General features: G+C 59.6%; 1 protein-coding gene across 1 annotated transcript; it reads right to left on the reverse strand.

Moving 5' to 3' along the window:
* Positions 1–959: 959 nt before the first annotated feature.
* On the reverse strand, positions 960–11,088 carry SLC4A1 (solute carrier family 4 member 1 (Diego blood group); the record flags this gene model as incomplete). Its single annotated transcript, XM_080826661.1, has 19 exons — positions 960–1,040; positions 1,522–1,698; positions 1,792–1,961; positions 2,606–2,859; positions 3,370–3,536; positions 4,022–4,111; positions 4,577–4,750; positions 5,592–5,786; positions 5,899–6,047; positions 6,226–6,438; positions 6,664–6,874; positions 7,342–7,523; positions 7,669–7,753; positions 7,882–8,005; positions 8,464–8,599; positions 8,719–8,915; positions 9,188–9,212; positions 10,862–10,952; positions 11,074–11,088. The coding sequence occupies 19 exons, from the start codon at positions 11,086–11,088 to the stop codon at positions 960–962; spliced, it is 2,736 nt and encodes a 911-aa protein (XP_080682787.1).
* Between the last annotated feature and the right edge of the window lie 5,494 nt (positions 11,089–16,582).

A 16,582-nucleotide genomic window follows, 5' to 3' on the forward strand; every position in this document is an offset into this window, starting at 1 on the left:
GATTTGTGCGTTGCCCCCCCCACTCCCTCCCACCCCACTGCAGGGTCTTGTCTCAGTTGCCTCTGTGTCTGCGGGGGTCTGGGGCCCTCCATAAATGTTTGTGGATGAATGAGTGGGTGAATGAGTGTGAGAATGGGAGGAGGGAGTGAGCCTTTGGAGTCCTGAGCCCCAGACCTGACTGTATCCTTACCGCCACCTTGCCCTCACCAGGACACCTTCCTCTGCCCCAGAGAAGAGGGTCCCCAGGATGGGGCTGGGAACAGAGTAGGAGAGGTGGGGAGTCAGCTGGGGCATCTCTAAGCATGGGAAGGTAGGTGACTGATGTAGAACACCGGGCTCTGGCCTCAGAGTCAGGAGACCTGGTTCAAATCCCAGCTATACGACTCAGGAGCTGTATGACCTTGGGCCGGCCTAGAGAAGAATGATAACTACCATATGCTAGTCCTTTCAGAGCTGACAAGAACCCTTTTCCACATTTGTCTTTGGTCCTCAGAAACCATCCTGTAACGTGGGTATTATTCTAAATATACCCATTTTACAGAAGAGGAAGCAGAGGCTGGAGAAGTCAAGGGACTTGCCCAAGGTCACACAGCATGCAGGAACCTAAACCCCACCCCCTCTACCTCCCTTGCTACTGCCCCTGTCTGTGCTATGAAGAGGCTGGCTCAGATCTAAGCCCTCCAGCTTAGGAGCCCCACATAGCAGCGTGGCAGCAGGAGAGACCGCACAGCAAAATCCCCAGCGTGGACCCTACTGACCATCTCTAGACATAGAAGCTGGTTTACCCCTCATGGAAGGGTTTCTAGACACCCCTCCAATCCCCCACCCACAACCCTGGGGCTCCAGTAGCTACCCCAGGAGGGATATGAGGGTCCATGAGATACCCATGAACTTCTGCTTTTCCTGGGAGAGTGGGGAAGTGGGAGGGTGGAGGGAGCTCGGAAGCCCATGTCTTCCCCTCACACGGGCATGGTCACCTCGTTGTACTCATCCCGACCTTCCTCTTCATCGAAGGTCGGCTTGGCATCATCAGCATCCAGCTGGAGGGGAGAGTCGGAAGGACTGAGGGTGAGCTTCCGAGAGCGGCTGGGGCAGAGGAGCCCTCCCCCCAGCGCCAAGGGCACTTCTAGAGCATGGAGAGGGACTGGCTCTCTCTGGACCGTGGACAAGTCATGTCCTGCCCTCTCAGCCCCTAGCTTTGGTCTGGATGAGTTTTTTCCAAGGGGTGAGGGACCCCTGGGGATGGGGTGTCCCAGCAGGGGAGGGTCTACAGAGGGCCTTCATCAGGGCAGCCCCATGGCGACTGTCACGTTGTGGGAGAATTCTATCGGAGGAGCAACTCTGTCCAAAATGACTGGGAGGACCCCAGGACAAGAGGCTCCAGGGTAGGACAGCTCACATGGAGCACACCCACTCCCGGCCCCCCAGCTCTGGGGTCCTGGCCTCCAGCCTCTGCCCTCTCTTCACACCCCCACACCCCGTCCCAGGCCCGCAGGGTAGGGGCGGGGAGCAGTCACGCACACACTGGAGCTCCAGCTTCCTGAAGATGAGCGGCAGCAGGAGGCGGCGCAGGGGCACCGTGAGGATGAGGACGAAGGGCAAGGCCAGCGAGGTGGCGGGGAAGGTTTTCACCGTCCACAGCCCTGCCAGGCAGATGATCTGGATGACCGTGAACAGGTGCATGCGCCAGGTCTTCACCTGCAGGGGGAGGCGGTGGTTACTGCCTGCCCCGCCCTGGCGCCCGGCAACCCCCACCCTACTCTGGGCTGGGGAGCCACAAGGGCTCTGTACCCGCTTGACGTAGGGCACATCCGGGTGGTACTTGGACGGCTTCAACAGGAGCAAGACGCGGTCGAAGAGCTGGATGCCGCTGAGGGACGTGACCCCCATGTAGAGGAAGATGCCAAAGAGCACAGCCAGGGGGATGCGAGAAAGGATGGGCCCCATGAGGATGGACAAACCTGCCGGGAGAACCATGCACTCCTAGCCCCGGGGGCCCCCAGAGGGCCGACAACATTGGGGGCTGGAGAATGAAGCCATAGGGACCATATGAAGCCCTTTCTGTGGATCCTCTTAATAGGTAGTACCCAATTTTATAGATGAGGAAACAGAGAGGGAAAGCAATTTGCCTAAGGCCACACAGCTACAAGTGGCAGATCAGGGAGTCAAACTCCTGCCTGCCGGACATCAAAGCCTATTCCTTTGGCCTCGGGGGTTCACAGAGGCCAGGGAAGCCCAACTTTTCCATCACCCCAGCACAGAATGCCTCTATCCCCCGCCACCTATCCAAACCCTAACCTTTCTCCAGCTAATACTAACTTCGTCTCCTTTAAGAAACTACCCTGCGACTCCATCAGTAACCGTGGCGCTGCTCACACTGACCCAAGGTGTACTCTCACCTGCTCCAGAACTTAGATAAACCCCAGTGATCTTCTGTCTTCTCCTTTCCCACCCCAGATGATGCTCGGAGCCCTGACTTGCCATAGGTCATAGAGCAGCCAAGCTAGAGAGAGGGCTGCAGAAGGCTCTGGATCCTAAGAGGCAGAGGCTGGGGGCTGGAAGCAAGGCCAGAGGGTGGCAGAGAGTGTGGCTAGCCCTTACTCACCCACGAGCACAGCGACCAGGAGCCCACTGATCCGCTGCTCCTTGACCTCCTGAATCTGGGCTGCAGCCCCTGGGGCGCTGGCCTTGCCCATGACCGTGAGTGCGTTGGCGTGGGTAACAGAACGAACAGTGGTGGCACTGAGCCAGGGCATCCCAAAGAGGGCAGCCACACCGCCCATGCCTATGACCAGCAGCAGGTCCAGGTGGAAGCCAGAGCCCTTGACCATCTTGCGCTCTGGTTTGCTGATAATCAGCCTGGGGAGTGTGAGAGGTCAGGGGTAAGCAGCGTTTTCCCCCAGCGCCCCCCCTTTGCCCCCTCTCTCCTCCATGCTTGGGTCCTTCTGTACCTTAGTTTATCCTGTTGTGCTCCTCTCCCTTGGAGTTCCTTGCTCCCCTCCCTCCCACCCCCTCTTGATAATCCAGACTCTAAGAGTGGAAGGATCTCAAGACAGACCCTAGAACGTCCACAGGCAGATTTACGTTGAAGCTGATGAGGCTGATCTGGTAAAGGTCCATTCTGAAGTGTGCCACTTCATTTTGTAGTTCTCATTTTGTTTTCTTTTTCTTAAAAAGGCCTCCCCAAATTATACCATGTCAGGTCCCACAGAACCTGCCCCTGTCCCTGCCCATCCATCACTCCTCTTCATTGGGTTGGGGGGGGGGGCTGGGATTGACTAAGACTAGCTCTCAGTCCTTGCTGTCAACCTGCCTGTCCCTTTTCCTGCCTCAGACCCTCCCAGGCCCAGCCCTGCCCCTGGCTCTTACGTGGTGATCTGGGACTCAAGGAAGATGAGGATGAAGACCAGCAGGGCCGGCAGGGCGGAGGCGAACATCATCCAGATGGGGAAAGTCGAGTACAAGCCCAGTGGGTGGATGACCCAGCCCCGGGCTGAGGGGTTGGACACGGAGAGGCCTTCAGGCACGCTGAGTTTCTGTGGGAGGGGGATGCTGGTGAGAACACCAGGCAGGGGAATGGGGGAAAGGAGGCAAGGGGAGCCAGCACTGGGCACTTGGGAACTTATGTTGAGTACTTGCTTTGTACCCAGTCACTGCTCTAAGGTTTTTATATACATCTTCTCATTCCCCACTTGATAGATGAGGAAACAGGATCAGAGAGGTTGTGTAGTTTGTCTTGCATCACACAGCTCTTTGGTGGCAGACCCGAGATACATACTCAGATCGTCCTGGCTGCAGAGCAGATTCTTTCTTATTGTCCTGGGTTAAGGAGCAAAAAGGCAATCTGACCCCAACCTTTGCTTCAACCAGAGGGGTCCTATAGGGCTGTGGGACGAACCTGGGGCTCTCGGGGGAGGCTGGGATGAGTAGAGGGAGTTCTAGCTGGCTTCAGGTTTGGGAAAGTTGTTCTTGGGAGGGGGCATACTGGGAGAATAAGCTGACAATAGGAGGAGAGTGTCACCTGGGTGTAAGTGTCCTCAATGAAGAAATCCACAATGACCATGATCAGAATGGAGATGGGGACCCCGAAGTCCCCAATGATCCGTCGCAACTGAGGGAAGGTGGAAAAAATCCAGTCAGTGCTCAATTGTTTCCCCATCTCCTGCCCCCCTCTTGCCCCCACTCCTGCCCCCTCTTCATGCAGGGGCCCATGCCCTTCCCAGGGGATCCATCGACATCTCACACCCTGTCCCGCACCTCAATGTACCAGCCTTCTTTCTTCTTTCCCTGGCCCAGCCCTGCCGCCGCTGGCCCCACAGCTTCTCCACCCCTTTCTAAGAACTGTCCCTGGCTCCCCGCTGGGTTCCCAGCCTCGACAGTCTGAGAGAGGGAGATGGGCTTGCCTGAATAGTGAAAGCCTAAATGAGGTGGGGGCCAGGGGGCCAGGAAGGCTTGAAATAGGGAATGGGAATCTAGGGTAAGAAGGAGAGTTAATGGCATTGAGGAACTTGGAGGAGTGCTTTGGACTGGGACAGGGCAGCATAGGCAAGAGTGGGGCCGGGGGTTGGGTACTGACCACACCAGGGAAGTAGGAGCTGTTCTTGAACTTGCGCAGCATCATGGCGAGAAAGAAGGTGCCAGCCATGAGTACAAGGGAGAGGAGGGCTGTGTTGGGCAGGGGAGCCTGAGGTTTGGGCACCATTGTCACATTGTGGTCATAATGCTTCTGCAGCGGGTGGTCCTGGAAGATCTGGAGCAGAAAACCAAGGCATCCTATTTTTCTCATCCATCTATCCATCATCCATCTATCAATCTGCCCATCATCTATCCATCCGTCCATCCTGCATCCATCCATCCACTTCTCTTCTTCCTCAACTGACAGGGTAACAGAGGAACAATGGGATTCTATAGCTTGATTTTCAGGAGTGAAGACCAGTCTCAGCTTGGGTGGGGCAGGTCATGGCGGCACTGAGTGTAGGTGTGCATGGGAGCACGCGGGGTCTTGGAGATATAAAGCTGGTGGGCAGGAAAGAAGTGCCAAGGAGGCTCCTAAAAAGGGCTTCAAAGACTTGGAAACAGAAAGCCCCACCAAGCAACAGAATCAGAGGCGGATACGCAGTGTCCACCCTGCCTCCGTAGACAATGCAGATGTACAGGTAACACAGTCGAAGGTGCGGGAGCTGAGGAGACAGGCTGCTCCGCCCGCAGGCCCCGTGGTTCTTGACGGTGAGTGCCAGAGGGGGCGTGGGGGACAGCAGAGCGTCTGGGACCCCTGCTGCCACTCCATAAACGCAGTTTTCCCGGTCCAGGCTCACGTACACACTGGCCTGTTAGTCACTCTGGGCGTGGTTACGAGCTGCACATGCGCACACGGGGCGCCCCTCAGGCGCGGGCGCTCTGCGGTCGCGGCCGGACTACCGGCCCAGAGCCAGCAGGTGTCAACGTGAGTGTGGTCACAGCCAGGCACGATGAAGGGACAGCGACACATGGGCCGCAAGGGCACGTGCACAATGACACACATGGCCACATAGTTTGCGCACAGAGTCGCACACGCACACACACACGTGCGTCCACACTGCCACTTCCCCCACCTTGATCAGCTTGACGAAGGTCTCGTAGATGAAGATGAGGGAGATCAGGAAGGAGAAGATCTCTTGGGTGTAGCGGGAGATGAAGCGGACCAGGAAACTGCCCTCGAAGGCCACTATGAGCACCACGAACAGGACAAGCCAGAAGCCGATCCACACGCGGCCCACTATGTACTCCAGGTTGTTGTTCATGCAGAACTGCAAAGGGGTCGGGGAGGACTGGGTCAGGCAGGTGGGCCCAGGCACCCCGTGGTCAGGCAGGCCGGGGCCAGGTGGCTACAGGGTCCGGGTGGGGCCAGAACAGAGCTACCGAGTAAAAGGCTTCTTCAAACACGAGCAGGGGTCCCGAGAAGCCAACCACAAGCAGGGGTTGAGCCCCGAGCAGGGAGAACAGAATGCCTTGCACCGCGGTGGAGATGAGCAGCTCCGACACCCCCATCAGGTTCTGGGTCTTTTCTCCTGTGGGTAGAAGTTACAGTGTGGTCAAGGTCAAGAGGTCGTTTCTAGGGTCCAGTAGAGCATTTCACAGGCAGGCTGTAGTAGGGGTCCCAATTGTCTGATTGGGTCAAAAGGCAGGGCCAACACAGAGGCCAAAGGGTCAGAGGTGAAGGTTAGCGGATCATGCAGAGGCACTGACCCAGGAGGCCACCGAAGGTGATGGCAGGTGACAAGGCAGCAAAGTAGATGAAGATGACAGCGGCCAGGACCTGGGGGCTGAACGCGTCTGTGATGTCACTCAGGTAGTAGGGGTAGCGGCGCCGGATGTCACGCACCAGGCCCCCAAAAAGCAGGCCTGTCCTCTGCAGAGGATCATCTGGTCCACTAGGGGCCCCTGGAGCCCCATACAAATCTGTAGTCAAGGACAGAGCCATGGTCACAGGGGGTCATGGCAGGAGGCGTGGGGAGAGAGGAATTGCGGGGAGACTCTTCCCATGAGAACAGGTGACCAAGGGGGCAGGGAGGCATGAGGACAGAGAGAGGGGACACTGGGGTATTGGATGGGAGGAGGGGAGGCAGGGGCTCGCAGGGTTGCACTGGGGACACTGAGGGTCTGTGGGGGCCGCAGGGCAGGTACCTAGGCCCTTGTAGAAGCGGGGCTCGGGCTTGGCGGGACTTTGTGAGTAGCGTCTCCGCAGCAGCTCCTTCTGCACGGGCACCAGACTGAGCAGTGCCTGCTCAGAGGGAGCCTCGCAGGGCGGCAGCACCAGGCTGCAGTCCAGGAAGCCCTCCAGGTTGCGGACCAGCTCCGCCTTGCTCTGGGCCATGTAGGCATCCACGCGGAACACCTGGGAGCCGGAGAGAAGGTCAGGGCTGCAGGGACTCGCTAGATGAAAGGACCCAAGAGTCCACATCTGTGGCCTCCAGGAACCAGAACCCTCTCTCCCAGCTCCTTCTTGCTAGGAACAGCTTGCCCTGCCCCCCTCCTACTCCCCCTTCCTTTCCCACCACAAAAAGGTTTGGGGGAGCCAGACAGGGCCTTGCGTGGGGAAAGGAGAACGCACTAAAGCAAATGGGGTAGCTTAGCGCAGACCAACCAGAACTACAGTAAGCCAGGCCAGGCCAGACCTAACTGGGTGGAACCAGGTCCGGTTGGGCAGGGCTGGGCCAGACCACCTTCCCCTGGCCAGACAGGGTAGAAGCAGCAGGAGGGAAACGGACTAGCAAAACTCAAGTGACCCAGGCCTGTCCAGTGAGTGACCTCAGCTGACCCCCAGCCCTCGGGCTCCCCCAGCCCTCCCCAAGCCCGCCTCACCCTCTCAGACATGAGGGTGGCTGCAGCCCGACCGAGTTGGGTATAATCGGTGTTGGGGGCCTCAGGTCCCAGCAACACGAAGAGGAAGCGCACAGGCACCGGGAGCTGCACAGCCTCCAGCTCCGTGGCCACCTCCAGCCGCACAAAGCCCAGCACCGGCCGCTCCAGGAACTCCGCTCGGCCTGCCGGGGAGGGGGCGATGGGAGGTGGTCAGGCTGAGGGGAGCGGCAGCTGGGTCCATACTTCGGAAGAGGGAGGCTGGGCCGGGATAGGAAGCATCGCCTCGGGGGTGTGGGGGCATCAGGGGTGCAGACCCTAGCTGCTTACCCACGAGCACCAGGGTGGCCTCCGAATCTGGGGGAATCTTCTCCAGAATTCCAGATGGTGAATGCCCTTCTGTGCCCTCCTGTCCCTGTTGGGTGGAGGGTGGTGAGGGGAGTCCTCTGGCCATATTGATCATCCAGGCCCCTCCTCCCCTAACCACTCTCATTTCTAACCCTGTTCAGGTAGGTTGCTTCTTGGCTCTCCCCACAGCCTCACCTTTTGGCAGAAGAGCTGTGTCTCTAAAGAGGGGTGCTGCGGGAGCAGAGGCTCGGAGGGGTCTCCAGAACGCGTCAGAACCGCGGGCTTCACACCACCCAGGGCCTCCAGGTCTCCGGCGTGACTGTGGGATGCACAGGGGACATGGGCTGAGTAAGCTGTTCGGCCTGGGTTGTTAGTAACACCTAGACCGAGACCTAGACCGGTGATCGGAGGAATTAAGCAGCGCTTCCCAGTGACCAGACGAGAGGGACCCTGGGGCAAAAGGACAGTCAGCCTCCTTTGGGAGGATATTGTGGATGCAAATGGCCGGTCTCCATCTGGAATGACCAGGTGGGGCCAGAATGGATGGAGGGAGGGGCCGTGAGAGCCTGCCCTCCTGAGGACCAGTAGCCCCCACATCTGAACACAGAGATTCGGCCGCCCCTCAAGAAGTCAGAGGTAGGACCTGTCATGGAAGAAATGGGGGCCCTGGTCTGGTGGGGGAGGGGCCCTCTAGGCTGCCAGGGAGAGCTCCGGGCAGGTGGGCCGGGGAAGTGGGCCCTTGGGCTGCGGAGTCTGGGTCCTGGTGGGTAGGGGCACCTGTGTTGGAGCAGCAGGACCCTGAGCAGCTGGTCTCGGGCCTCAGGCCGGATCTGTTCCTCGTAGATAAACCCATCCAGCAGCTGGTTGGCCACTCCTGCCAGGGAGGTCTCCTGCAGATCCAGGAGGACGGTACCTGCAAGGGATGGAGGGGTGAGCCGGATGGCCGGACGGTGGCCCGCACGGTGGCCCTCCGGCCCGCCACCGTGCTGCACGCACATGCAGGTCTCAGGGAGGGGCCCCGTGGGGGCTCACCCTTGGCAAAGGCTTTCTGCAGCTCCAGGAGGCTCCAGAAGGTGAGGTAGGACAGGTGCGGGCGGCTCCAGACCCCGTCCTCCCCGAGGTTCTCCTCCAGCCGCACCCAGTGTGCCGCCTCCATCCACCGCAACTCCTGGTTCTTCTCATCCATCACCAGTTCCTGAAGCTCCACGTACGCCTGTGGCCCCACAAGCCTGAATCAGTGCCCGGGCCCGGGACAGCACCCTGGGGAGACTGGCAGTCCAGGGCACGGTGGGCGCTCAGCAGGCTCTGAGAGGTGTTTGGAGGAGGCCCAGAGTCCTGGAGCACTCAGGGCAGACCCTGAGCTCAGAATGGATGGGCGGGAGCAGCAGCCTGGATGCGTTGAGCGAGATAAGAAGCATGCGTGTGTGTGGCGGCTGGGGCGTGGGGGGGGTATAGACCTCTGCTCCGACCCTATTCCCCAACTCCCTGACCAGGCCCTTACCCCATTTCAGAGGCATTTGGAGAACCTTTGGACCAAAAGGGTGCTAGAGCAGACCCTTGGGAGGAAAACAAAAAAGGAAGCCTTTGGGGTCATTGGGTGGGTCTCCTGTCTCCAAGACTGTTGAGTGGGCTCAGCATGCCCTTGGGTTTCCTTGGGGCCAGCTGGTCACTCCCAGGGGCCTTGTTGAGGGCAGATGCAGTTTCCTAACCAGCTAGACAGTCTGATGTCCAGCAGGGGCCCGGCGGGCCTGGGCAGAGGGGCGCGTATTCAATTCTGTGCTTCCCCAAGGAGCACCTGCCGGCCCAGCCCGGGAGCACAGATCTTTGGCTGTCACTTTATCTCTGCCCAGGGAGCTCCCTGCTCAGTGGGAGAGGGACCTATGTCTCCCCCCGTCCCAGCAGGGGTGTTCTCCTTTCTACCTACTTCCTGCAATGCTCATTCCTTCTCTGCCTGTGTGTGGGGCTCCCCCCTGCTGACGCTGGGCCCATCCCTCTTCACCTCCCTTCTCCTAGTGGAAGGGTCAGTGTCCCAGGTGATCAGGTGATGCCGGGTGTCCTCACCTCGTGGGTGCCTGCGTGCGATGCGGCGTCTGGGTCTGTGGTGGTTTCGTAGTCTGCGGCTGTCGGCTCAGCGTGGTCAGCTGAAAACCAGAGGTGGGTTAGTGTTGCCCCCCGATAGTCCCGCCCTTAGGGTCCTCCTGCACTCCCCACAGTGAGCCTCTGAGAGAGTCACGCCTTCCTTACTCCCTCCTGTGGCTGCTGGCTAGGACCCAGTGCCCACCCTCCACCCACCCACTGCTGCTCAAGGGTCTGTGGCGCCCTGTGCCCATTCTTGGCCCAGCCTGGCTCTTTTGTGCCCCATCCGAGCCTTGTGGAAGACCCCGGGGAGTCATCTTCAGTGGTGACAGAGAGGGTCACCTCCAAAGTGGAGAGCTCCGAATGGCAATTCCCGGGATTCTCCTAGGATCTCCTTCCTCTCCTGCCACTTTCTGGGACCAGCTTTCCTTCCTTCTCCCCCCACCCCGCCTCAGCAATCCCACCAGCCCAGCACTTCTCCCTGTCTCCTAGTGGAGCTCTGGGAGCCCGGGTGGGGTCTGCTTTATATTGTCCCCCACTCCACACCCCACTCCCGGCCCTCATTTCCCAGAGGGGCCTCTTATCTTCAATACCAATGACCAGCACTTAAGACCTATTGACAGTAAACAGGTCCCCACCTGGGGCTCCCCAACTGAGACCTTGGCAGGGCCAGGAAAGTTTCCTGTTGTCTCTCTGCCCTGGGGGTCCCTGTGGCCCCTGACTCCTCAGGACCTCTAGACCCCCCAAACAGAATGATGTTCCCAGAACAGGCCTGGTGCCTGGCCTAGAAGTCGGCATGGGATGGACACAGATGGCATGTGGGCTCATGCCCTTGTCCCCGGGGGGCCTGGCTGCCCTGTCCCAAACTGAGGGCCTGGCCATGGGTGACTAGTCCTGCCCCCCGCCCCCCAGTCCCCTCCTGTGATCATTTCAAACAAAACTCTGTTTATCCTTCAATCAGCCAGGATTGTGGGGAGAACTGGCCCTGGGGCTGGTGGCGGAGGGGAGGGGGTGTGGAGAAGGGAGGGGACAAGTTCCTTTACTGTCTCTGTTCGGGGCTCAGCAGCTCATCCCAGCAAGAGAGAGAGTTGGGGCTCACCTATTGGCTCCTCCACTTGAACCACAGGGACATCTGGGTCTTCATACTCCTCCTGTTCTAGAACGTCCTCCAGCCCCTCTTCATGATCCTCCTATAGGAAGTGGCCATCAGGGCTGGGCTGGGAAGGGCTTCTTAAGCCACCGTGAAGGTAGGAGTCCAGGGAGTCCCAGAGGCCCCAGACTGGAGCCCTGCAGACGCCACGAAAGACTTACCTGCCAGTCCCCCATGGCGCTGTCTCACTTGTCCGCTTATCCACGGTGATCCAAGCCCCCAGCATAACCCGCACCGCGGGTCCCTGCAGGGGGGAGCACAGGCTGAGTGAGGCCCAGACATCCTCCCCCAGAGGAGGCTACATTAGAGTCAAGGGGGACCCCAGGTGTTGAGAGGCAGTGGGGTCAGGGGCAGGAAGCTGAAGGGGAGGAGCTAGATTTGTAGGTGTGAGGACAGGTGTACAGGAGGAGCTGGGAGAGCTGGGGCAGGACGAGGAAGCTTGGCTGGCATCAATCAAAGGCAATTTGAGAGAATGAGCTGTCCTTCAAATTCTCCTCCCTCTTTCATCCACCAGTCCTCATCCTGGCTTCTTTTCCTGTCCATTCCCTGGACTTAGCCAACTCCAGGGGCATCATGACCTGTTCCTTCTTCAAGGAAATTCGTTCCCCTGGGAGTCTTCACAACGTACCCTCTTCTCTCAGAAACAGTTACTTTCTGCTAGGCATGGGGCTGTAGCATCCTTGGGAGCGGATCCCAGGTGTTGAATGAAGTATCACTGTTTCTCTCCTTCACCCCCTTGTGAGCTCCCTTTCTCTTGCTCGCTCCCCATCTGTCTCATTGGCCTTACCATGCCCTTTCCTGCCCCAGGGCCTTTGCATACACAGTTGTCTACATCCTCAGTGCCCCTCTGCCCCTCATCCCTTCTCACATCTCAGCTCTTAACATTCCCTTTCTGACCACCCTAACATTCACTAGCCCACTCTGTCATTTTCTGGTTTCTTGAGTCATTTGTGTATCTGTTGTTCGAGGATGCCGCTAGAAGGGACTCCACCTGAGTGCTAAGATCCGTGTCTCGGTCCCCACTGAATCCCTTACTCCTAGCAGAATGGGTGCCGAAGATTAGGTGCTCAGTAGATACATGCTGGGTGAAGGGAAGTGTGGCTGTCCCTTGTAGGCTTGGGTCTCCGGGACTGAGGAGTCAGCATGACTGGGACCCAGCCAAGAGGAGACCAGGCTCTGTGTCTCAGGTTTGCTCAGAGTGTCTCTGGCAGAGAGGAAGGTATGCTCACCCCAGGAAGTTGAGGCCCAGCCCAAGGGGAGCACAGAAGTTCCCTGGGGACTGGATGTGGAGGGGCTCCCTTTCACTCTCACCCAGCAACAGGGATTGGGGTCAGGTGACGAACATGCTCGCCCTGTGCCCACATGGCACTGAGCAGTGGGAACTGAGATGAACAAGACACTGTCCCTTCTCGCGAGAAGCCCCCACCTGGACTGGGGAGGCAGCTGGGAAGGCGGAAGAGGCCAAGGGCTTCGGGAGACAATACGTGCCTCAGACCAACGAGAAATGAGCCGAAGGAGTTGGGTGCCAAGGACCGTGTGGTAGGTTGAAAGGTAGGGCAGACTGGTGGGGTTGGGGGTCGAGTGTCTCTATGGGGGGAACCCCGGGGCTGGGCCGAGAAGCTCTGGTGGGATCTGAAGCGCTGGCCGGTGGGGAAGGTGGCCCAGGTGTGGGCACGAGCGGGCAGAGGGAGGCGCGCGCCAGGCGGGGCTGGCTGCTGTGTGAGGGAACAGGGCGGGGAGGACGTACAGACAGAACGGTCCAGAGACATTTCTTTCTGAGGGCTGGGGGGTGTTGCCGTCCCAAGAGATAGAGAGAAGGAGAGGGCATGGCAGAGCCCCACCAAACTGACAAGGGCAGGGATCCCTGTCTTGGTAGAGGAAGTGATGACCGGGGGATGGTCCCAAGGACCGAGGACAGGGCCGTCCTGCATGGGCCTTTGCCCATGAAGACCCTAGTCGGGCACCCTTCTCTCTCCCTCTTTTGCCCCCCTCTTTCCTCTTCTCCCACTTCTATTTTCTTTCTTCCTTCTCTGGCCTTGCTGTCTGCTCTGCCCGGGCTTCAAATCCTGAGCCATCTCAAGCCTTAGGTGCTAAAGGGCTGGGCTGGGACTCTCCATTTCCTATCTGAGAGGTGGACTGGGCAGAGGGGCCCTCCAGCCAGAGAACGCTGCCTGTCCGCCACTGTCTGGTGGGATAGCCTCTGGTGGCCCCCAGCCTCTCTCTAGGCCTCGGTCATCCCGTCTGTACAATGGGAGGGCCTTCCCACCAGGGTTCTGAGACCTCAGTGAGAGACAGAAGAAGGGAGACTGGAGGTGCCTGGAGCTCAGCTGGGGCCTTAAAGGGTGCCCCCGTGACCCAGACTGCAGCCCCCACCGGGCCTGGCCCCCCACCGCCCAGCTGCAGGCCATGCTCCGGCACTGATAAGAGCTTGGAATGGGATCGCTGCCCCGCGTCTGGAAGCTCATCAAACACCTGGCCATCCAGCCAGCCAGGGCAAGGCCAGATAAGGGTGAGCAGGGCATCTGGAGCCCCGGAGGTGGAGCACAGCTGGCAGAGGTGGGGCGGGGGGGGCTACCAGATGATGGGGAGGGCTCCCTGGTGGCAGAGCACTGCCTTTGTGCGATCACCGCCCCCACCGCACGGAGCCATCCTGCCTTATCTCTTAGAACCCTCGAGGCACTGTGCGAAGTGGGTAATGTCACTAGCCCCGTTTTACAGATGAGAAAGCTGAGGTTTGGAGAGGTTAACTTGGCAGGTAGGTATCAGAGGCAGGACGAAAGAGGCCAGCCTGCCTGACTCCCACTACCTCTCTCGCCATCGCGCTGAGTTGCCTCCCAGAAGAGAAGACAGCTCTAAGCTGGTCGAGTGCTAGTGGGTTGAAAGCATGGGCTCTCCAGTCGGCCTGTCTGGGTTCGGATCCCAGACCTGTGACTTACTGTGTGACCGTGGGCAAGTGACTCAACCTCCCTGTGTCTCGGTTTTCTCATCTGCAAAGTGGGGTAACAGTGATGAACCCTATCTTATAGGGCTGTTGTAGCGACAAGTTGGTCTACGTAAAGGCCTTAGAACACTGACTGACACAGAAGGAGCTCCTGGTCGTGTTGGTCATCATTATCACTGTGACTGAGGACCAAGGTCAGACTTGCTATCTTCATCTCTCTCTGATCTTGCTGCTTTCTTCCCATGGAATTAGCCCAAGTGCTTTGAAATCCTTGGGTGATGGGGGACTCCTCCTTTCTCTTCAAACGCCCCCTAGGCTGGGGACAGGGCCGGGTCTGCCCAGTTGAGTCCCTGAAAGTGTCCCAAATGGGAAGCAGGGTCAGTGAACAACTGTCCTCACAGAGAGGGGATAGGATGGCCTGTGGGTCCCCATGCATGGCTGGGGGCAAGACCTGGGTCTGTGGGATCCAAGGGGCTCGTAAATAGGAGGCTGACAGGGACCCACACCTGGAGGAGGATCCGACTCGCCCCCACCAACACCAGCCGCACAGACCTCTGCTGCCACGTGCCCGTGTCTTTCTCCCAACACGGCACCCCCACGCTCCACAGCTGGAGGTGCCAACGGGCCTGTGCCCTTAGGGGTAACAACATACATCCTACCGTTCTCATCCCACCCACCAGCACCCCCTTGGAGGTCGGGCGCCTTGGTCCCCTGGGCACCGATTCAGGCTGGGCACTGCAGAAACCCTCAAGACAGGTGCCGCAGGACCACCCCCACGCCCCCCCAGCCCTGCTCACCTGCTCACGAGCCTCGGGGTCCCTCGGCGAGCTCCTGCAGCTACGGGTGTCCTCTGCCACCAGCTGAGCTCACACCCGCTCTGACAGCACCCGAGTCCTGGCTCCCAAACCCCGGGGGCAGCTCCCAAACCCCTGACTCATGCCCCCGCCTCCTAATCTGCCCGCCCCACCGTCCCGGGGAGCCCCTTCCCACCCCCCGCCCTGCTCCTTTTGGGTGCCCAGTAAACAGACTTATCTCTCACACACATCTGGACAGCTGTGCTTCTGGCCCACCCCACCCCAGCCGGCCAGCCCCCAAGGCCTCCTGCTGCCCTCCTGGCTCCCAGGGATTCTCCCGGGTCTTCCTTCGCCAACTAAGGTGTGATGGCTGGATTCTCAAGCTCTCAGCCTCCCGGCAGGTCTGCTCCAGTTCCTGGGGGTTCCTGTCCTGCCTCTGTCCGTCCTCACTCTGGCCAGGCGCCTCCGCTCTGGCCCTGAGAGACACAGGTGCCTTCTCTCTTCTCTCTCGTTGTCTTCCCTGAACTCACTCTTGCTCTAAACCTTGCCCACGGGGACCTGCTCAGTGCAGGCTCCAGGCGGCCCCATCCCCTTCTTGCCCCAGACCAGGGCTCCCTAGCCACCTTCTCCCCAAGACCCTGGATGGCTCCAAAGAGCCGGTCCCAGGGTGCTAAGACGCTGCCACTCAGTCAACCTGAAACAATGTCAGGTCAACAAAAACAACCTTCCCCACACAGAGCTCAGAGCTCACAAAGCAGCAATGTTTGGGCACACTGGCTTCTCTGTCAGCAGCCCGGCCCAGGCCCCCAGGCCAGAGCAGCCCGCATTCTCGGCCCCCGCCGTGCCCCTGCCCACACCCCCCCAGCGGGGCAGCTTCTGCTCCTGGGGGTGCTAGGCCAGTCACCTGTCCCTGGGCTCCGGCTGCTAGAGAAGCAGAGACTGAAAGATGAGTTCAGATGGGCAAGAATGAAGAGAGGCTTGAAAGCAGACAGAGGAGGGGGTTTGTGGATACGGCTCCAGGCACCGAGAGGGAAAGCCATCCCAGGCCAGCATCAAAACCAACTGGCTGTGGGACCCTGGGCAGGTGCCTGCCCTCTCTGGGCTTTAGTGTCCTTACTATAAAGTGAGAGCCCCCTGTTCTGTGGCTTCCAGCTTGGGGAAGCCCCATTTCCAACCCACACAGACAGGGTCAGATCGATGGCATATCCAGCCATCGCCCCACCGTTTCCGGGGTCTCGACCACAAATTCACACTGTGCCGAGCCCGACAGAGAGGGAAAGAGGCCGCGGATTCCTCCTGTGTCCGGACACTGGGCTGAGGGCTTCACCTACTCCTTGCTGTCTCCGCAGTTCCCACAAAAGGCAACTGGAGGGACAGAGGAGTCCAGTGGCTTCCCAGTGAAGAGAGGAACCGACGGCCTGACACAGGCTCTATGCAGGCCCCTCTGCGCTCTCTGAGCCCCTCTGAGGAAGGCTCGGCTCCTTGTTGTTCTCTGACGGTTGAGGAAGCCGGGGCAGGGAGGTAGGCTACCGGCCCCAGGCCTCTTGGCTGGGGAGCGGGAGCTGGGCCTTAGGCCCACTCCCTGCCTGATGCTAAGCCCTTGGCCCTCATGCTAGTCGCTAACAGAGGCCCCGGCTGAAGGCAGCTGGGGGATGCCTCCTCCTGCTCCAGGACTGGAGCTCACACTGGGCTGGGAGGATCTGTCTCAAGCCCTGGCCAGCCTGGGTTGCGACAGTGGCGGCAGCAGACGCCAGGTGAAGCCCCTTCCCTCCCACTGCAACCCAGAGGCCCCGGGCACCTTGCTCTTCCGCCCAGCCCAGGAGTGAGAGGCAGCGGGAGGCAGGAGGCAGCACGGGAGCCCCCCTCCCCGGCTCAGAAAGGACAGGCAGCTGTGGGGTGGCGGTGGGCACATCTGGCTTAGGAGGACGGTTGGCC

This window comes from Martes martes, assembly GCF_963455335.1.
Source record: "Martes martes genome assembly, chromosome: 16".
Classification (NCBI taxonomy): Eukaryota; Metazoa; Chordata; class Mammalia; order Carnivora; family Mustelidae; genus Martes; species Martes martes.